The 17527-nt window shown below is 40.0% G+C and overlaps 1 protein-coding gene across 1 annotated transcript in view; it reads right to left on the bottom strand.

The window, feature by feature from the left end:
* The window catches only part of GABRB2 (gamma-aminobutyric acid type A receptor subunit beta2), a 1614606-nt gene extending 1597830 nt beyond the window's left edge, over positions 1-16776 (bottom strand). The window contains exons 1-3 of the mRNA XM_044069527.1: positions 16259-16776; positions 16016-16107; positions 14702-14769 (exon numbers count right to left, since the gene is read on the bottom strand). Coding sequence (XP_043925462.1) covers positions 14702-14769; positions 16016-16107; positions 16259-16335 — 237 coding nt within the window. The 5' untranslated portion in view covers positions 16336-16776. The remainder of the gene's footprint in view (positions 1-14701; positions 14770-16015; positions 16108-16258) is intronic.
* Between the last annotated feature and the right edge of the window lie 751 nt (positions 16777-17527).

Below are 17527 nucleotides of genomic sequence, written 5' to 3'. Positions count from 1 at the left end.
CTAGGCTATCTGCCCGAGGGCATTTATAAGCCTAGCCCATTGTTTTGTGGCTTACGCCACCCCTTTAGTATGGGGAACTATACCCATTATTTTGCTGTGCCTCTGTCGAGCAGTGACACTGAGGTAATTCCTGGGGTATATCTGCGATCTCCCATCCATTGGTCAAGATTTCTCTTGAACAAGGCCAGCGAGGTGCTCTGCCTCACATGTACCGGGATTTTGTTCCACAGCATAGGGAGTCTTTGGGTGATGAATCTATCCCTCCAGCACGTCCTATTAATAGCCGTGTCGAGGTTTAAGTCTCCGCCCTTGTGGCTCTGATGGATCTAGATTTTTGAGGTGAAGCATATTCATCAAATCTGGGTTTGACATGGCCTTGTATGTTAGGCAAAGGTCACCTCTGAGCAAGCGGTGGCGACTGAATAGAGCTGGAGTTCTTTCAGTCGGGCAGCATAGGACAGATTTTGAGACCCTTTATCCTTTTGGTGAGGAACTTTTGTGGCCTCTCCAGCTGCTGCAAGTGTCGGGTCAGATACATTCGAATGGGGCATTGTACTCAATCATTGGTCTGATGAGTGATGAGTAAAGGGAGACTATGACCTCCCTTGATCTAGATGAGAATCCCTTCATGATAAGGTGGGCAATGTAGAAGGACTTCCTAACTACTTTAGCTACATGGGTGTCGAATGACAGACTACTATCAACCTGGGTCCCCAGGTCCCTGATAACTTCTTCTGTGCTCAGTGGATTGCCACCTATTTGGTAGCTAGGGGTAACCTTGTTTTTCCCGAAGGGTATGACTATGCATTTTTGGCATTTAACTTTAGGCCGTGGCTCTGGCACCAGTTATCCATTTCTGTGAGACCCTTCTGAAGGATATCTGTGTCAGATGTGTTTTCTACTATGGCCCAGTTTGCAGTCATCTGCAAACTTTGTCAGCCATAACCCTCCTGTGTTTGCTTGTACTTGGAAAAGTAGATGCCAAACAAGAGTGGGCCCAGGACTGAGCCCTGTGGGACACCACTTGTGACAGGCTTTGAGTCTGACATGGCGCCAGCAACTCTGACCCTGTGGGTTCTGTCACTCAGCCAGTTTGCAACCCATCTTGTGATGTATGGGTTAACATTTAAGCTGATGAGTTTTTCAATGATACCCGAGTGGGGTATTGTATCGAAGGCCTTAGCCAGATCGAGGTAGGCTGTATGGACTGCCTTTCCCTCATCAATGGCTTTGGTGACTGTTTTGAAAAAGTCAACCAAGTTTAAAAGGCATGATCTGCCTTTGACAAAGCCAAACTGGGTTGGATCCAAAGTCTGCAAATTCCCTATGTCTTTATTTATGAGGTCCATTATGATCCTCTCCATGGCTTTGCAGATAAGGCTTGTCAAGCTAATGGGCGGTAATTTCCAGGGTCTGTGGAGGCACCGCCTTTGTGAAGTGGGACCACAGTTGCAGTGCGCCACTCCTGGAGTGCGTATCCAGAGGTAAGACTTTGATTAAACAGCTGTCCTAGCTGTGGGTTTAATTCCTCATTGAGTTCGTGGAGCACACAGCCGGGGACACCATCGGGTCCCATGGATGCTGTGTTTTTGCTTTGGAGAGAGCAGTTCTCACTTGGGCTGGAGATGTTTGGGGGCTGCACTCATTTGGTATAGATATCTCTCCTTTTGGGGGGGAGAAGTTTGCACTGAACCTGTCAGCCAGTATGTTGGCAATGTCTGTAGGATCAGTAATCTTCACATCATTTTGAACTAGTTCTGAGCATATCTGGGAGTTTCCTCCTAGGTTTCTAACATAGCTAAAGAAGGCCTTATGATTGTCTTTTGAGTCTTTAGCTATTTTTCTCTCGAAATTTGCTTTGGATGATTTTATGAGAGCTCTTAGTTTTTACTTATAGTGATCAAGGGTGTCTTACCTTTTAAGGATTTTGCTCTATCTTGTAGTAGCTTCCTCCTTTTGTTGTAGAGTTTGTTTATGGCTGGGGTCCACCAGACTGGACGCTTGCCTTTGGTACAAAGAGTCTTTGTTTTGCTTGGGATTGCCTTATCCATGCAGTCCTGCAGGTGCTGGTAGAAGGCGTTTGTAAGTGATTCAGCGGCTTGAGTATTGTTTTCCGCCGGCTCGGGGCCTGAAAGGAGACCACACTAGTGTTTAGATGTGTGAAGTCGGCTTTTGAGAAGTTTTACTGTGGTCTTTTTATTTCAGGTGGGGTGGGATGAGGACCTCCAGCGAGATTAGTTTGTGATCTGATCTCACCAGTGAGGGGTATACTTCCGGTGTTGAACATTGTGCTCCCATGTTCGTGATGATGAGATCAAGTATGTTATCTCCTCTTGTGGGGATGGTGACTAGTTGTTCCATGGCATTTGAGTTTATGAATTCCAGGAACTTTTGGGCTAGGGTGTTTGGGCTTGAGTAGTGTTCCCAGTCTATATTAGGGTAATTGAAGTCACCTAGTATGATGGTGTTTGGTGATACATTTATCCCTCTAGTGTTTTCAGGAAGGCCATGTGAGTTTCCTGAGTTTGTGAGGGTGGCCTGTAACATGCTACAATTTGCAGAGCAGTCTTGCCTATGGTTAATTGCACCTGGATGGTCTCCGATGCATCGTGCGTTGCCACCAGTCTTGAGGTGTGGGTGTCCTTGATGAATATGGATACCCCCTCCTTTCTTGGTATTGTCCGGATTTTGGGGCGGAACGCATGATATGAGGTAAAACCTGATAGCGCTGGGGTGCTCTCAGGAGCCTTGAACCAGGTTTCTGTCACAGCACAGACATCGATGTTCTCCATACTGAGAAGGGCCTCGAGTGCGTGCATTTTGAGATTTAGACTTCTGGCATTGAGCAGCATTACCCTTAGTTTTTTCCTTTTTGTGTTCTAGGGTGGTAGGTTTAGAATTTGAGCCTTGCCTAAAAAGGCACTATGGGGTGGCAAGAGCCTTTGCCAATATCCAGAATCCCAGGGTGACAGGTGCAAGCCGTCCCTTGCAAAGCAGCGTGGCTTGTCCAGCATGTCATCCCAGGCAGACAGATACTGGATCCCTTTGAATGACACCAGTGTTTAAGCCAATTGTTAAAGCTGATCATCTTATCTCTGTATTGTGGCATCATTCTTGGTGAAGGTAGGATACTGCTCAAGGTCAGGGTCATACCTGCCTGGGCTACATAATCAGAGAGCTCCTCAATGTCTCTTTTCATGTAGTCCAAGGAGTGCGTCTCAGGTCATTTACACCAGCGTGGACAATGACTGAGTCATATTTGTACCTGCTGTTGAGAGACCTGAGTGCTTGCGTTATGTGGCGGATTCTAGCGCCCGACAGGCAGCTTACTGTGACCTTCTCCTTACTCAGTCTGGTGAGCGGGACATCAGTGTGTCTGACTATGGAGTCACCAATGACTAGTGTGTCTGGCATTGTGTTTGGCCTTAAGGGCTGTGACTGTTTGACACTCTGACTGTGAGGCCTATGTGTTGCGGGTGTTGTGTTCTGAGGTGGTGGTTGTTTGGGTGTCTGCTTTGGTGGCCTCTGCTGTTTTGGTAGATTTTTGATCAGAGCCTCGAGTATGTCTTTGTGTGTTTATGTGTATGATTTGAGGTTGTAATGGTACTAAGTGAGACTGGGTCTATAGTGTGTGTGGTAACCTTCTCCTCCTGACTGGTCTTGCCAGTCCTCTGTTGAGAGAGCACAGCCCCCAGTTTGGCCGTATAGTTGCATCTCGCATGTATTTGTGTTTTGTGGGAGGAGGAAAGGGTTGTCTGTGTACATGAGGCAATTGAAACATTGCCTCAATATTCCCAGGTTCACCAGCTGAGCAGGAGAGGACACTAGCAACTGATCCCTCGACATGCTAGAAGGGTAGACGAAAAACTTTTAAAAAAGATTCCGGGGATGTGGGTGACCGAGAAATGGGGGGTTGCCTTTTTGGGGTACTATCTATGACAAGAGTGCTGTATCAAGGTAATAAGTACTGTAGGAGCAAGTGCTAGGTTTAATAGATAGAGAATAGTCTACTTGGAGTCAAGTAGAGTTGATCATTATAGTTATAGGATTCGCTTATTTGATCAGTAGTATAGTCCGAGGAAGGTAGTTTTAAGGGAAAATTTGAAGAGTGGACTTTAGGTAGCCGAATAGTTTAAACCTGCTTAACCGGCACTGCCCTAGTGTGCAACAGTGGCAGCTCGCTAAATCGCTCTAAATCGCTAGCAGCGTTTAAGCGTTTTATACCAGGGGCTGGAAAAGCTAGAAACTGGCCCAAAACGACCAATAAACTACTAGTTACTGGCTGAAACCTCACAAAACTGGACAAAGGCAGCTCAATGCTTCCCACTCCCACTGGTAAGCAAGGTAGCTTCCCTTCCCCAAATAAGGCAAGGAAACAGTACACAGGAACTACAACCAAAGCCCAGGAATCAGCAACTCTGAAACTGGACTAAACTAGTAAAGCAGGAAAGCAAGGTAGCTTCCCTTCCCCAAATAAGGCAAGGAAACAGTACACAGGAACTACAACCAAAGCCCAGGAATCAGCAACTCTGAAACTGGACTAAACTAGTAAAGCAGGAAAAACAAGAGATATTTTTTTCTTTTTTCTTTTTTTCACAAAACAGGCAGAAACAGGTACAGCAAACACTTATAAATGCTATGAATCAGCTACTACAGCTTACACAGAAGAATTTGCTACAAATACAGTCAAATAGTAACAAACAAGGATTCCAAGTGCAATATTAAGTTAAATGCAGTAAAACAGCTTCAATGTAACAGAAAGGCAGGCGAAATACAGTTGCTAGGTATTCAGATGTGGAAAGCAACAAAAATATACTTAGTATCAAGAAAAGTCGCTTATTCAGCTCTCTGCAGCCTGGATTACTCTGCTGGCCCACGTGGAGTCTGTGCTGAGTAGGTACAAGCTGAAAGTTTTATACCAGGGGCTGGAAAAGCTAGAAACTGGCCCAAAACGACCAATAAACTACTAGTTACTGGCTGAAACCTCACAAAACTGGACAAAGGCAGCTCAATGCTTCCCACTCCCACTGGTAAGCAAGGTAGCTTCCCTTCCCCTAAATAAGGCAAGGAAACAGTACACAGGAACTACAACCAAAGCCCAGGAATCAGCAACTCTGAAACTGGACTAAACTAGTAAAGCAGGAAAAACAAGAGATATTTTTTTATTTTTTTTTTTCACAAAACAGGCAGAAACAGGTACAGCAAACACTTATAAATGCTAAGAATCAGCTACTACAGCTTACACAGAAGAATTTGCTACAAATACAGTCAAATAGTAACAAACAAGGATTCCAAGTGCAATATTAAGTTAAATGCAGTAAAACAGCTTCAATGTAACAGAAAGGCAGGCGAAATACAGTTGCTAGGTATTCAGATGTTGAAAGCAACAAAAATTATACTTAGTATCAAGAAAAGTCGCTTATTCAGCTCTCTGCAGCCTGGATTACTCTGCTGGCCCACGTGGAGTCTGTGCTGAGTAGGTACAAGCTGAAAGTTTTATACCAGGGGCTGGAAAAAGCTAGAAACTGGCCCAAAACGACCAATAAACTACTAGTTACTGGCTGAAACCTCACAAAACTGGACAAAAGGCAGCTCAATGCTTCCCACTCCCACTGGTAAGCAAGGTAGCTTCCCTTCCCCAAATAAGGCAAGGAAACAGTACACAGGAACTACAACCAAAGCCCAGGAATCAGCAACTCTGAAACTGGACTAAACTAGTAAAGCAGGAAAAACAAGAGATATTATTTTTCTTTTTTTTTCACAAAACAGGCAGAAACAGGTACAGCAAACACTTATAAATGCTATGAATCAGCTACTACAGCTTACACAGAAGAATTTGCTACAAATACAGTCAAATAGTAACAAACAAGGATTCCAAGTGCAATATTAAGTTAAATGCAGTAAAAACAGCTTCAATGTAACAGAAAGGCAGGCGAAATACAGTTGCTAGGTATTCAGATGTGGAAAGCAACAAAAAATATACTTAGTATCAAGAAAAGTCGCTTATTCAGCTCTCTGCAGCCTGGATTACACTGCTGGCCCACGTGGAGTCTGTGCTGAGTAGGTACAAGCTGAAAGTTTTATACCAGGGGGCTGGAAAAAGCTAGAAACTGGCCCAAAACGACCAATAAACTACTAGTTACTGGCTGAATCCTCACAAAACTGGACAAAAGGCAGCTCAGTGCTTCCCACTCCCACTGGTAAGCAAGGTAGCTTCCCTTCCCCCAAATAAGGCAAGGAAACAGTACACAGGAACTACAACCAAAGCCCAGGAATCAGCAACTCTGAAACTGGACTAAACTAGTAAAGCAGGAAAGCAAGGTAGCTTCCCTTCCCCCAAATAAGGCAAGGAAACAGTACACAGGAACTACAACCAAAGCCCAGGAATCAGCAACTCTGAAACTGGACTAAACTAGTAAAGCAGGAAAACAAGAGATATTTTTTCTTTTTCTTTTTTTTCACAATACAGGCAGAAACAGGTACAGCAAACACTTATAAATGCTATGAATCAGCTACTACAGCTTACACAGAAGAATTTGCTACAAATACAGTCAAATAGTAACAAACAAGGATTCCAAGTGCAATATTAAGTTAAATGCAGTAAAAACAGCTTCAATGTAACAGAAAGGCAGGCAAAATACAGTTGCTAGGTATTCAGATGTGGAAAGCAACAAAAAATATACTTAGTATCAAGAAAAGTCGCTTATTCAGCTCTCTGCAGCCTGGATTACTCTGCTGGCCCACGTGGAGTCATTTGGTTTGGCTAAAGTAGGTGGTTTGAAACTTTCTGTATTACTCTTCTTCAGCTAGGTTAGTACATATTCTTGGGTTCTGTTTTAACTGCTGATAGATGTTAAACTTGATGGTATCACTGGGATCTTTCTTCCAGTCTTTACAAGTTTCATTTCTCAGCTTAATGAATTATGTAAGGTTCTGAGTGAACCAGGGAGTGTGTTTACTTTGCCCTCAAAGATTTTTGAGGGTATTTAATTTAACCTGTATGGGTAAGCATAGATGAGAAAATGTAGACAAAGCTACTGTGGAGTCATTATGTTTATAGAAAGAGCCCCAATTTTGCATGGCCACCAAGTGAAATTCAGATTAGAAGCCAGCTGTGGTTACTGTAAGAAAGAGTGACACTTTTAGCTAGTAATGTTGGAGGAAGGTTGATATCATTCTTTACTAGTCGTAATACACCTCCTCCTTGTTCACGTCCTGGCCCATTATCAAAAACAGTGTGTACTTTACAGAGAAATAAAGTAGTGCATGGGATGATTCTTTCAGCCAAGATTTAAACAATTGAAATTACCATAGGATTGTGCTTTGTTGTTCAGTGCTCACATTGTGACGCCGGTTATTAATACTCCCAGTGTTCATATGACCTAGGATGAAACTTTTTGTGATGTAACAGATGAGGGGATGCTGTGGCAGCAGAACTTGTGTTTGCTTAGATGCTCGCAAACTGGAGTAGTAACAGTGACAGCAATACCAATAATCTGATGAGCAGCCATCTTACATTGATGCCTAGAAATGTAATGGGTAGCAACTGCACAATTATGTAAGCTCTTTAGTAAGAGGTGATAGGGAGAGTGAGGTACCTTAACCAGCACTGGAATATCCGGTGTATTCATGAAAAGAAGGGATTGCAACAACTTACAGTTTCCTTTTTGCACTGTTGGTGCAACTTCTGCGTTTTGTCATAATGGACTGGGTCATGGCTAATAAAGTTCATTTGGACTGCTTCAGTTTTATGGGTTCCATTTACAAGCCATTGTGAGTTTCATTTACTGCATTTTGGAGAGACAATAGACAACCAGAAATACATAATGTATTTTATTTCTTGGTGATCTAGGATTTGTAGATTCTGCATGAATGAAAAGGGTTGTATTAAAATATCTTTTTTCTTAGTGGTAACATACACTGATCTAAGAATAGAGTCGTTAAAGAATAAACATACCTTCAGTTATATACAACATATTATGACATATATTATTAAAATATCTTTTTTCTTAGTGGTAACATACATTGATCTAAGAATAGAGTCGTTAAAGAATAAACATACCTTCAGTTATATACAACATATTATGACATATATTACAAATAAAACACTCACCCAAACACATACAAGCAGAAATTAAAACAGCATGTTCTTACATTTCACAGGATTAATACCAATCCATACTCACAACAGGTGTATAACAGGAATATAAGTAACTTACTGATGTTGTAAACTTTGGCTCAAGAAAATTGTCACTGTTGAAAGTGACACCCCGTCCCCATGTGCAAAATAAGAAAAAGGGGTTGAGGATGGATGGATGAATGGATGGATGGGAAAGGGAGGATGAATAAAGTAAGTTTTCAGCATTTTTAAGGAGGCACAGCAGATGAAAACTAATTCCTGTACTACCAGTGCAAAAAAAAATTCTATACTAGCAGACTCACATAGAAACACACACACACGTGTGTGTGTGTGTGTGTGTGTGTGTGTGTGTGTGTGTGTGTGTGTGTGTCTGTGTGTGTGTGTCTGTGTTTGTGTGTGTGAGTGTGTGTCTGTGTGTGTGTTTGTGCATGTATGTCTGTATTTGTGTGCGTGAGTGCGAGTGTGTGTGTGTGTGTGTGTGTGTGTGTGTGTGTGTGTGTGTGTGTATGTGAATGCATGAGAGCATGCGTGTGTGTGCGTGTGTGTTTGTGTGTGTGTGTGTACGCGCGTGTGTGTGTGTGTGTGTGTCTGTGCTTGTGTGCGTGTGTGTGAGTGTATTTCTGAGTGTGTGTCTGTGTTTGTGTGCATGAGTGCATGAGTGTGCGTGTGGTTTGTGTATGTGTGTCAGAGTTTGTGTGTGAGTCCATGTGTGTGTGTGTGTGTGCGTGCATGCGTGTCTGTGTGCGTAAGTGCATGAATATGTGATTGTGCGTGTGTGTGTGTGTTTGTGTCCGTGCGTGTGTGTCCATGCATGTGTGTCTGTGTTTGTGTGTGTGAGCGCATGAGAGTGTGTGTGTTAGGCATCATGCTGGATTTATTTGGTATAAATAATAACAACGCGGACAATGCAGAACTCTTCTACAGTTTCTGAAGCCTGGTCAGTATTCTAAATTCCAAATATTTTAGGAAGTTTTGTTCACACTGTTTTGGTAGGAGTAAACTGTTTTACTGTAGATCTACCATCAGCTTGGTAACATTCTAGATGTCTTTCCATGGAGTATCTTTGCCTTAGTGTTTACCATCCAGTTACGTATACTATTAACTGGCCAGTCAGACTGAGCCTATAAGGGGAGTCCTTATTGTATGGGAGTATCTTGGGAGAATAAACAGGATCTGTATCCATTTAGTAGTGCTAGTATGTGCCAAAATAAAAGTGATGGGATTGAATCCAACTGCAGGCCTATAGCTAAGCTGTCTAGTCACTGCACTTTCTATTTCCTCATTTTTATTTATTGTCTCAAAAATAGACTAATAATCCAAACATCAGTTCTTGTCAGATATAAAGGCAGCAGAGGAAGAAAGAAAGAAATTATGAACACTGCTAAAATGGTGGCATTGAATCCATATTTGCATAATTCAAGTCACAAATAATGAAAATTTCATTCCAACACATTGTTTAATATTGTTTGACATGGTATTAAAATGACTGTATTTGTTTTGCGATAATTACTATACCCATCAGAAGCAAAAGAAAATAATACTTCCTCTAGCAGTTTTTGGGCAGTTGTACAATCATAATCTGTCTTTCAGTACAATATTAAGTCTACCATTTTTTTTTTGATTCATGCTTACCCACCCTTCTGCTTCAGTGAATATTTGGTACCTGACCCAGTCAAGATTTACAATGGAAACGTGAGTCTCCATCTGCTTTTCTTTTGCAGCTTTTTTACGATCTGTGTTGTTTAAGTAAATAGTGTTGTTATTCATGAATATATATGTGCCAAGCCAATCTCTAAAACATAAATTAAACTATATTTAAAGTACTCATTTTCACTTCAAAACTAAGTAACTTGATAGAGAAGTATTCCAAGCTGTGTTGTACAGAGTATATAAAAATCATGCTCTCTCCTTCTAACGTAGTGGTTGAAGTGTTTTAGTTATAATACCCTAGAGCTTCATAGCTCTGATAACCCTTTCACATGAGTGGTAAACACAGCAGAATGTTACTACTTTAATAGCATTGGAAGCATATTCCCATGAACATAAGCATTGCACTGAATCTTTGTTCAAGATTCTACACTAGGCTACATAACTTTTTCTATCATCACTTCATCGTGTTTTATTTTGACCCTGTGTGTTTGTAGCACATACAGGTGCTTCTGTAAAGGAAACTCTTTGCCTTGATGTCACTATGATTTTATATTATGCTTTCTTTTTTTGGCTTCTTTTCCTGCAGATTTCATATTACTTACTGAACTAAAATTTCCTTTCTATTTTTTTCACTTGTCATGTATAAACACAACAGCATGAAGTTCTTGAAGTGAGTTTGAAGCATTTCTCTAACTTTTCTATGTCTCTCCTTCTTTCTCTGACATTTTGAATCATTTTGTTCAGTACTCTTTCCCTGTTTCTTTCTGGCATTCTGCATCTCACTAACTTTTTCTCTGCTTCTCTTTCTCAGACACCTATTCACATATGATCACTAATTCTCTGGCATTCGTCCATACACATTCTCTCTCTCTCTCTCTCTGTTTCTTGCTTTCACTTTGGTATAATACATTCTTCAAAACTACTTTCTGCTATCCTTCCACTACTAAAAGATGTTGAGGTCTAGGAATCAGGCTCCACCTAGTCACTTATATCATTTGTGTAACCCACTGCACTGCCCCCCTCTAAAATAAATAAATAAATAAATAAAACGTACACAGTGCACTGTTTGGAACTGGATTCAAGTAACTGCAACACTGTTTAGGCATATGTTTGTGGAGATAAGCAAGGGCAGAGGTGAAACTAGACTCATGCAAGCTGCTGTTTCTGTAAATATAAGTAGGCAGATTGCAGAACTATCTCAAATCACTCACTGCAATATACAAGTCGCTTGATTAAATACTAGACATAGAAGTTACACCATTTCCTTTAATGAATGTTGCAGTGGTTCACAGGACCTAGATAGCAGAATGAATGCAGAGAGGGAGACACAAACATGATAAGGTACTTTAAGCTTATTATATGCTATGAAAATAAATATGGCTACTATAACATTCTTAATATTTACATAGGTAAATTGTACATTAATATTTAAGTAAGCAGACCTTTTAAAATTCTATAAAGTTTTACTATAATTGGAAAGTATTTAAACATCTATTTATACCATGTTCTACCTTCTTTATTAAAGTACAGTTTTCTTAGGTATTATTGATTGACTAACCAAACTTAATTTCGAGGCAAGTCAAAGATCAACAATGTCATAGCTAGCTAGAAATGTGCTCTGAAAAAGATGTGCTTCTTATGGTAATGATATTGTAGTTATTTTATCTAGCTTAGCTTTATTTTTAATATAAAAAGACTCGGTATACTGAATATATTAAAAACAGAGCTACACAGTTTTGAAATGTAACTATTTCTTAGAAAACACCCATGGATAGTATTCACCTACCATCATGAGTAAACATTTATCATTAAATGGAATCAAGTCATGTGTGTGTGTGTGGGTTGTCTGTGTGCGTGTGTGTGCATGTACGTGTGTGTGTGTGTGTGTGTGTGTGTGTGTGTGTGTGTGTGTGTGTGTGTGTGTGTGTGGGGGGGTGTCTGCATGCGTGTGTGTCTGTGTTCATGTGTATGCGCGTGTGTGTGTCTGTGTGCATGTGTGTGTGCATGTGTGTGTATGTGCATATGTGTGTGCGTGTGTCTGTGCATGTGTGTGTGCATGTGTGCGTGTGTGTGCATGTGTGTGTGCGTGTGTCTGTGCATGTGTGTGTGAGTGTTTGCATGTGTGGTGGGGTGTCACTTTGTGTGTGCATGTGTGTGTGTGTGTGTGTGTGTGTGTGTGTGTGTGTGTGTGTGTGTGTGTGTGTGTGTGTGTGTTTCTGATTTGTTTATTGCTTTTACAATCACCAATTTCTCTGAATATCATGCTGTCAGTATCAGTAATGGAGTACTCCTAAACTAGCCCTATGAATTACTCTGTAATGCCAGTTCAAACTGTTAGTCATTTACTAGATATGTATTAACAGAGCACATAGCATGGTATGGGAAAATAATCTCTCATAACATAATGACTATAGTGCTTGAAACAAAAGGATATATGGAGAACATTTACACAATTAAACAGTGCATTACACTTTGAAAACAGTGCCCCTAACTCAGCCAGTAGACTCAGTAATGACTATCTAACAAATCACTGGCTTCCAAATGCGAACCTGATCTATGGTAATACACTGCCACAGAATGACAATCATCTGCTGCCTTGTTTTGAATACAGCCTCACACTTTTTTGACATTACATAAAATCACATAGATCATAATGCAAACTTGACACTGAACACCTGCAAGGTGTTAGCCTAAACAAACCAGATTAATTCTTTAAACATCTTTATTGATACCCAGCAGGATTAAAAGATAAACTGTCAGATCCACAAAAATAAGTAAATAAAATATTGTGATAGATTTGTGAGTCTTATCAAAGCCTACTATCACATATATACTCCGGACCACCAAAGGGAACAGAACCTTTTGGTTGTAAATGACTTTTTGTAACCTTAGGAAGCACCTTTAGTATGGGGCAAAGAACTCATGCAATTTATATATTACGTATGTTAGAATACAATACAAGTTTCAACCCATATCACATCATAAATTGAGTATAAAAGACAAAATGCATGTGCAGGTAAATGCAAGTTTCTTTTTTTTTGTTGTTGTTGTTTTTTTTTTTTTGGCAAGTTGTTGTGTCTCTTTTTCCCAGTAAGCAAGCAAAATAATTCAATTCAAGTTCTGAACAGAAGAACAGCTTAAGCTTATACAGTAGGCAAACAGAAAAAAAAAGTGCTTTGAAGCATTCTGACAAAATAAAAAATAAACATTTAATGCCGTTAATGCAAGCCTGCAGAACACAGCCAATAAGTTTGACATAAACTTAAGCATAACTCTCCTTACTTTTCTTCTGAAACATGTCATCATTTGCTATATTGTATGCTCGTCTGGCCTTGGAAATGTGCACTTAAACTGTAGAGCATCACTGTCATTATATGTCATACTAGTCAACTGTTATGTACCAAAGCTTAACTTTCCTTAAGCTGACAAAGACAGATGGCACATATGCAGTGTCATATTTCGATAGGATTCAAAAACCAGCATCTTCATTTTTTTGTCTTACAAGCTTGATATACATTTCAGAAAAAGATAGGTTTGTGTTGAAAACAGGAAAAATGGAAATATCTTTATAAAGTATACATGCCAAATTAAATAACTTTCAACAGTTTGATGAACAAGAAATTATGCTTTCATATCTCACTTTTCATAGGCATAATATGCAAAAGCAGGATTACACCATTCAAAAGGTGAACTACACTACAATCATGTGCAATATCTTAGTAACAATCCTTACGTTACTCCTCCAAGCACATATTCAGACAAACAAACACACACACACACACACACACACACACACACACACACACACACACAGTAACATATTTTCAAAATGTCCTCAATTTTTGATATACAAGTGATTTACAAAATATTTTCAGCAGTCTCACACATCAGTCACTTTAGATGAAACTAGAGGCTATATGAGTTCAGCAGTATGCTAATTGTGCTCTTTTGTATATACATGTCATAGAAAGCACAGACTTACTGTTATTTCCATCTGTTATTACTTAGCCTATTCTACTTCAATAACTTTGAAATTAGCACAAATTTAAAAAAGCTTTACTAAAAAAATCATTTTTGCAGCTTAATCACTATTGACTTAACTTTAACTTTTCCTACTTCATATCAGTTGTCTAGGAGGCATATAAGTAATTCCACAAAGCAGGTAACGTGATGTGTTTATGAAACGTGTATCAGCTGTTTGAAGCTTGAATCTATAGTTAACGTTTGTATGCATGTATACATTTAATTAAGTTATTTCACAAGTGATAGATGTCCCTGTGATTTTTTTGGAATGAAGTACCACAACATGCCAGCAGGGGATGCACTTGCATGAATCCTCACTTCTTCATACCCCTTCGCTCTCACAGAATACCAATTAACCTGGGATGCTTGTGCTTTCTTGAATGTAAGATCGTGTATAGACTAGCTATGCAAGTTATACACAGCACACTTTAAGTACCCCGTATCCGCTAAAGTTAAAATAATAATAAAGATAATTAACAAAACCGATGAAGTCGTTGTCCAATGGACCGGCTTCATCAGGCACAGATTTCATGTACAGCTATACAAACAGTATTACAGGGTTCTGAGGACCTAGGCAGTATATATATATATATATATATATATATATATATATATATATATATATATATATATATATATATATGTCAGTAGCTCAGCCTTTAATTATAAACAACTACATCATTAAGCAAATGGCAATTTATCACAACCGAAACAGTCCCCATCTGGCTTAAAAAGCGCATTTCTTAAAATGGAAATCATCCCCGCAGAATTGTCTTGTATAAAGAATGATAGAAACTCAGCAGAGTTACAGGCACACAGAGACACGCACTGGACCCTGTGGGACTAGTGAAAAAGGGCATATGGCATAAGAAATTGGGCACTACTTACCATGTTGACCTCAGACACCATGTCGATGCTGGCGATGTCTATGTTCATGCCGACACTCACAGGGGGACCTGAAATAAAAATCAAACAGCATTGTCCGCAATGTGATATCGAAGAACTTTTAACTGTTCCTTACTTCAGGCCAGGTCTCCAGGACGCATGCAACCAATTCCACACAGTACGTAACATGACGTGCCTGTGAAACCTTTAACAAATTGTGTTACCAACCTGACATTCAAACACATATAATAAAACATTTTGCACTACAGATTTTTGACTACAGTTCTGATATTATACATAAATAAATACTTCGCATGACAACACACGTAGCTCTTCATAACTTACCACTGCATTCTATAGTGCATGTAGTACCTAAACAAAAAGTCACTATACCCCGTACATCAAGTGAATAGCCTATTCAGAATAGGATTTTATTATTCACCACAGAATGTTCTTTTTGTATTTACACAATGGAGTGGCATATCTGCACTGTAAAACTGTCATGCATACCTCTCAAACTCTTAGCCCAAGAAATCTGGACAAAGCCGAAAATAATGGGGGTCAAAGGCCCAAAAATAGAGACAAATGTTAAATATTGCTCTTACAAACTTATAAAGCTGTTTGAATAAAAGTTGTGTTATCATGCATTTTTCCAAAGAATATGAAGTCTGAAACTCAAATGCCCTGTCGTTTCTTAGTGAATTCAGCACTCTATGATTTGTCAGAAAAACACAATTTCTATGAGGAACGGCCAAAAATATTGAAGCAAAAATCTGGACATTCTGCAAAAATCTTGATAGTTGAGAGATAATTTGAGGAAGTGTATTATTTTTTTAATAGCTGTGGGCCATGCTAAAGAACAACATATTGAGCGTGGAAGCATGTAGTTTGTCAAGTAAGAAAAAAGAAAGAAAACAGAAGAGAATAAAAGAAAATCTCTTGCCATACCACTCTGGCTAGAGGGAGGCTAGAACCAGTTCCTCAGCATGCACTTGGGCTATTAAAATCTTGTAAATGTAACCCAGCACAGACATCTGAATATTTGCTCAGGCAGATAAACACTTGCCCAATTTATTATGAGAGGCTATGTGGAGAACAGAGTTGAACGTATCATTTTAACGCACCATGGTATCGTAAAATATTGTGTTTTATAGGTAGCAACTAGCACGTTAACTCCTAGATTCGTTGTGGTAGAGTTAAATTCACAGCATTCATTGATCCGCTATAAAATGCACATTAAACTTACAAATACAGAGATTCAAAAGTCCAGATCATGTGCAATTCATCCCTATCCCTCCTTCCAAGACATCAAATTACCTCCAAAATCTGGCCTCAAGCGGATGTCATATCCCTTCAACAGCCTGTCCACGGTCTCTTTTACCACTGACATATTGCTTGGGTCATTGGCACTGAGAAAAGAAAGACACGGAGAGAGATATAGCATTATTCACTGATTGCAATGGTATACGTTTTAAGCAAGAGTAATGCCTTAGAATGCAAAGGATCTATGAAACTGACATATGAAAAACAGGGGGTTCACCAAATTAATATGCTGCTTACCTCTGAGCACAGACCATCGCCACAAGGAGAGGAAAAGACCAGATCCTATAGTGGCTCCACTCACGGATCCTCCACATGCCTTTTGCTTTTTTTCCCTAAGATTTGCAGATTTCCCCCAGTGAAGAGAAGAGCAGATCCAACTTATTCTGGCCAGTGCAGTAATTCTAATGTGAGGCGCATGCGCATCGTGGACCACAACATAAAAAGGAGCAGTGCTTGCTTCTTGTACTGGAGATGGAGCAATTTCCCTTCTGAAAGAGGACGAGAGAGAGAAAAATTAAAGGGGAAGAAAGAAAGGAAAAAGTCACCAACTAAAAGACTAGGTGTATTTTTTATAATATGGTTTCGTAAGAGAGAATAAACATAATGCTCGGTTAAATGCAATGTTTCTGGAGCAGTGCTGTCTAAGGGCATGGGGTGGAGCAATTTCACCTCTGGAAGAACGGGGAGACAGGAGGAAAAGGGGAATGGGTAATAAAGACACTGACCACTGGGGCCAGCAGGTATACGGTGGGGGTGTGGGGGTCTTGAGTAGGTTTGCGTTGTGCATTCAGATGCCGCGATAAGGGGGTGTTGGAAATTGTGCAGTTTAGCAAAAGGCTGATGACGACTACAGACTTGCAGTCAGATCGCCTACGTTATAACAAATTAGAAAAAAAGTTTAAAGAGAAAGTAATTCGAAATCTGCACAACCTAAGAGATGGAAGTGGTAGCTAGACATTCTATGTAAGAATAAAGCAAGTGGTTTCTGGTATGTTGTAAAATGTAGCCACCGTTGGAGAAACAATACAAGTGCATTTTTATAACAATTAAGCAAAACAAGGTGACATGATTGTGCTATCAGTTTTATGATGTATTCTTTAGAGGAAGTTAGATTCTAGCGGGTAGCAGTTAATAGGATGACAGGACAGAACAAATTAGAAGGTTACAAATGATTTCCAGCCTAAGTGTCGCAGGGATGTTTGCCCTGCTAACACAGTTCACGGTTTGACTCCCGAGCTGCCAGGTTACCTTTTAATATGCGGTTGCTGCTGCTGAAGATTTTTTTGGTGGAATACATCATGCCACCGTGCTCAGCAATGCTGAAGTTTGCGGTGAGCAGAGGGCCATCACATATATTTGTATCCCATTATTGGACTAACAGGAAACATTTCATGGCAAACAGCTGCAGGGACATTGAAACCCATCCTTGCGATTGAAATATTCCCTTAGCAGCATCAGTTGAAGTCAGGTGTATCATGCAGACTAAGGTAAAGTGTTTAAGACGTC

The sequence above is a fragment of the Protopterus annectens genome, chromosome 4.part0 (assembly GCF_019279795.1).
Source record: "Protopterus annectens isolate FY-2018-M chromosome 4.part0, PAN1.0, whole genome shotgun sequence".
NCBI lineage: Eukaryota > Metazoa > Chordata > Ceratodontiformes > Protopteridae > Protopterus > Protopterus annectens.
This window is presented reverse-complemented; position numbering and strand designations above follow the sequence as displayed.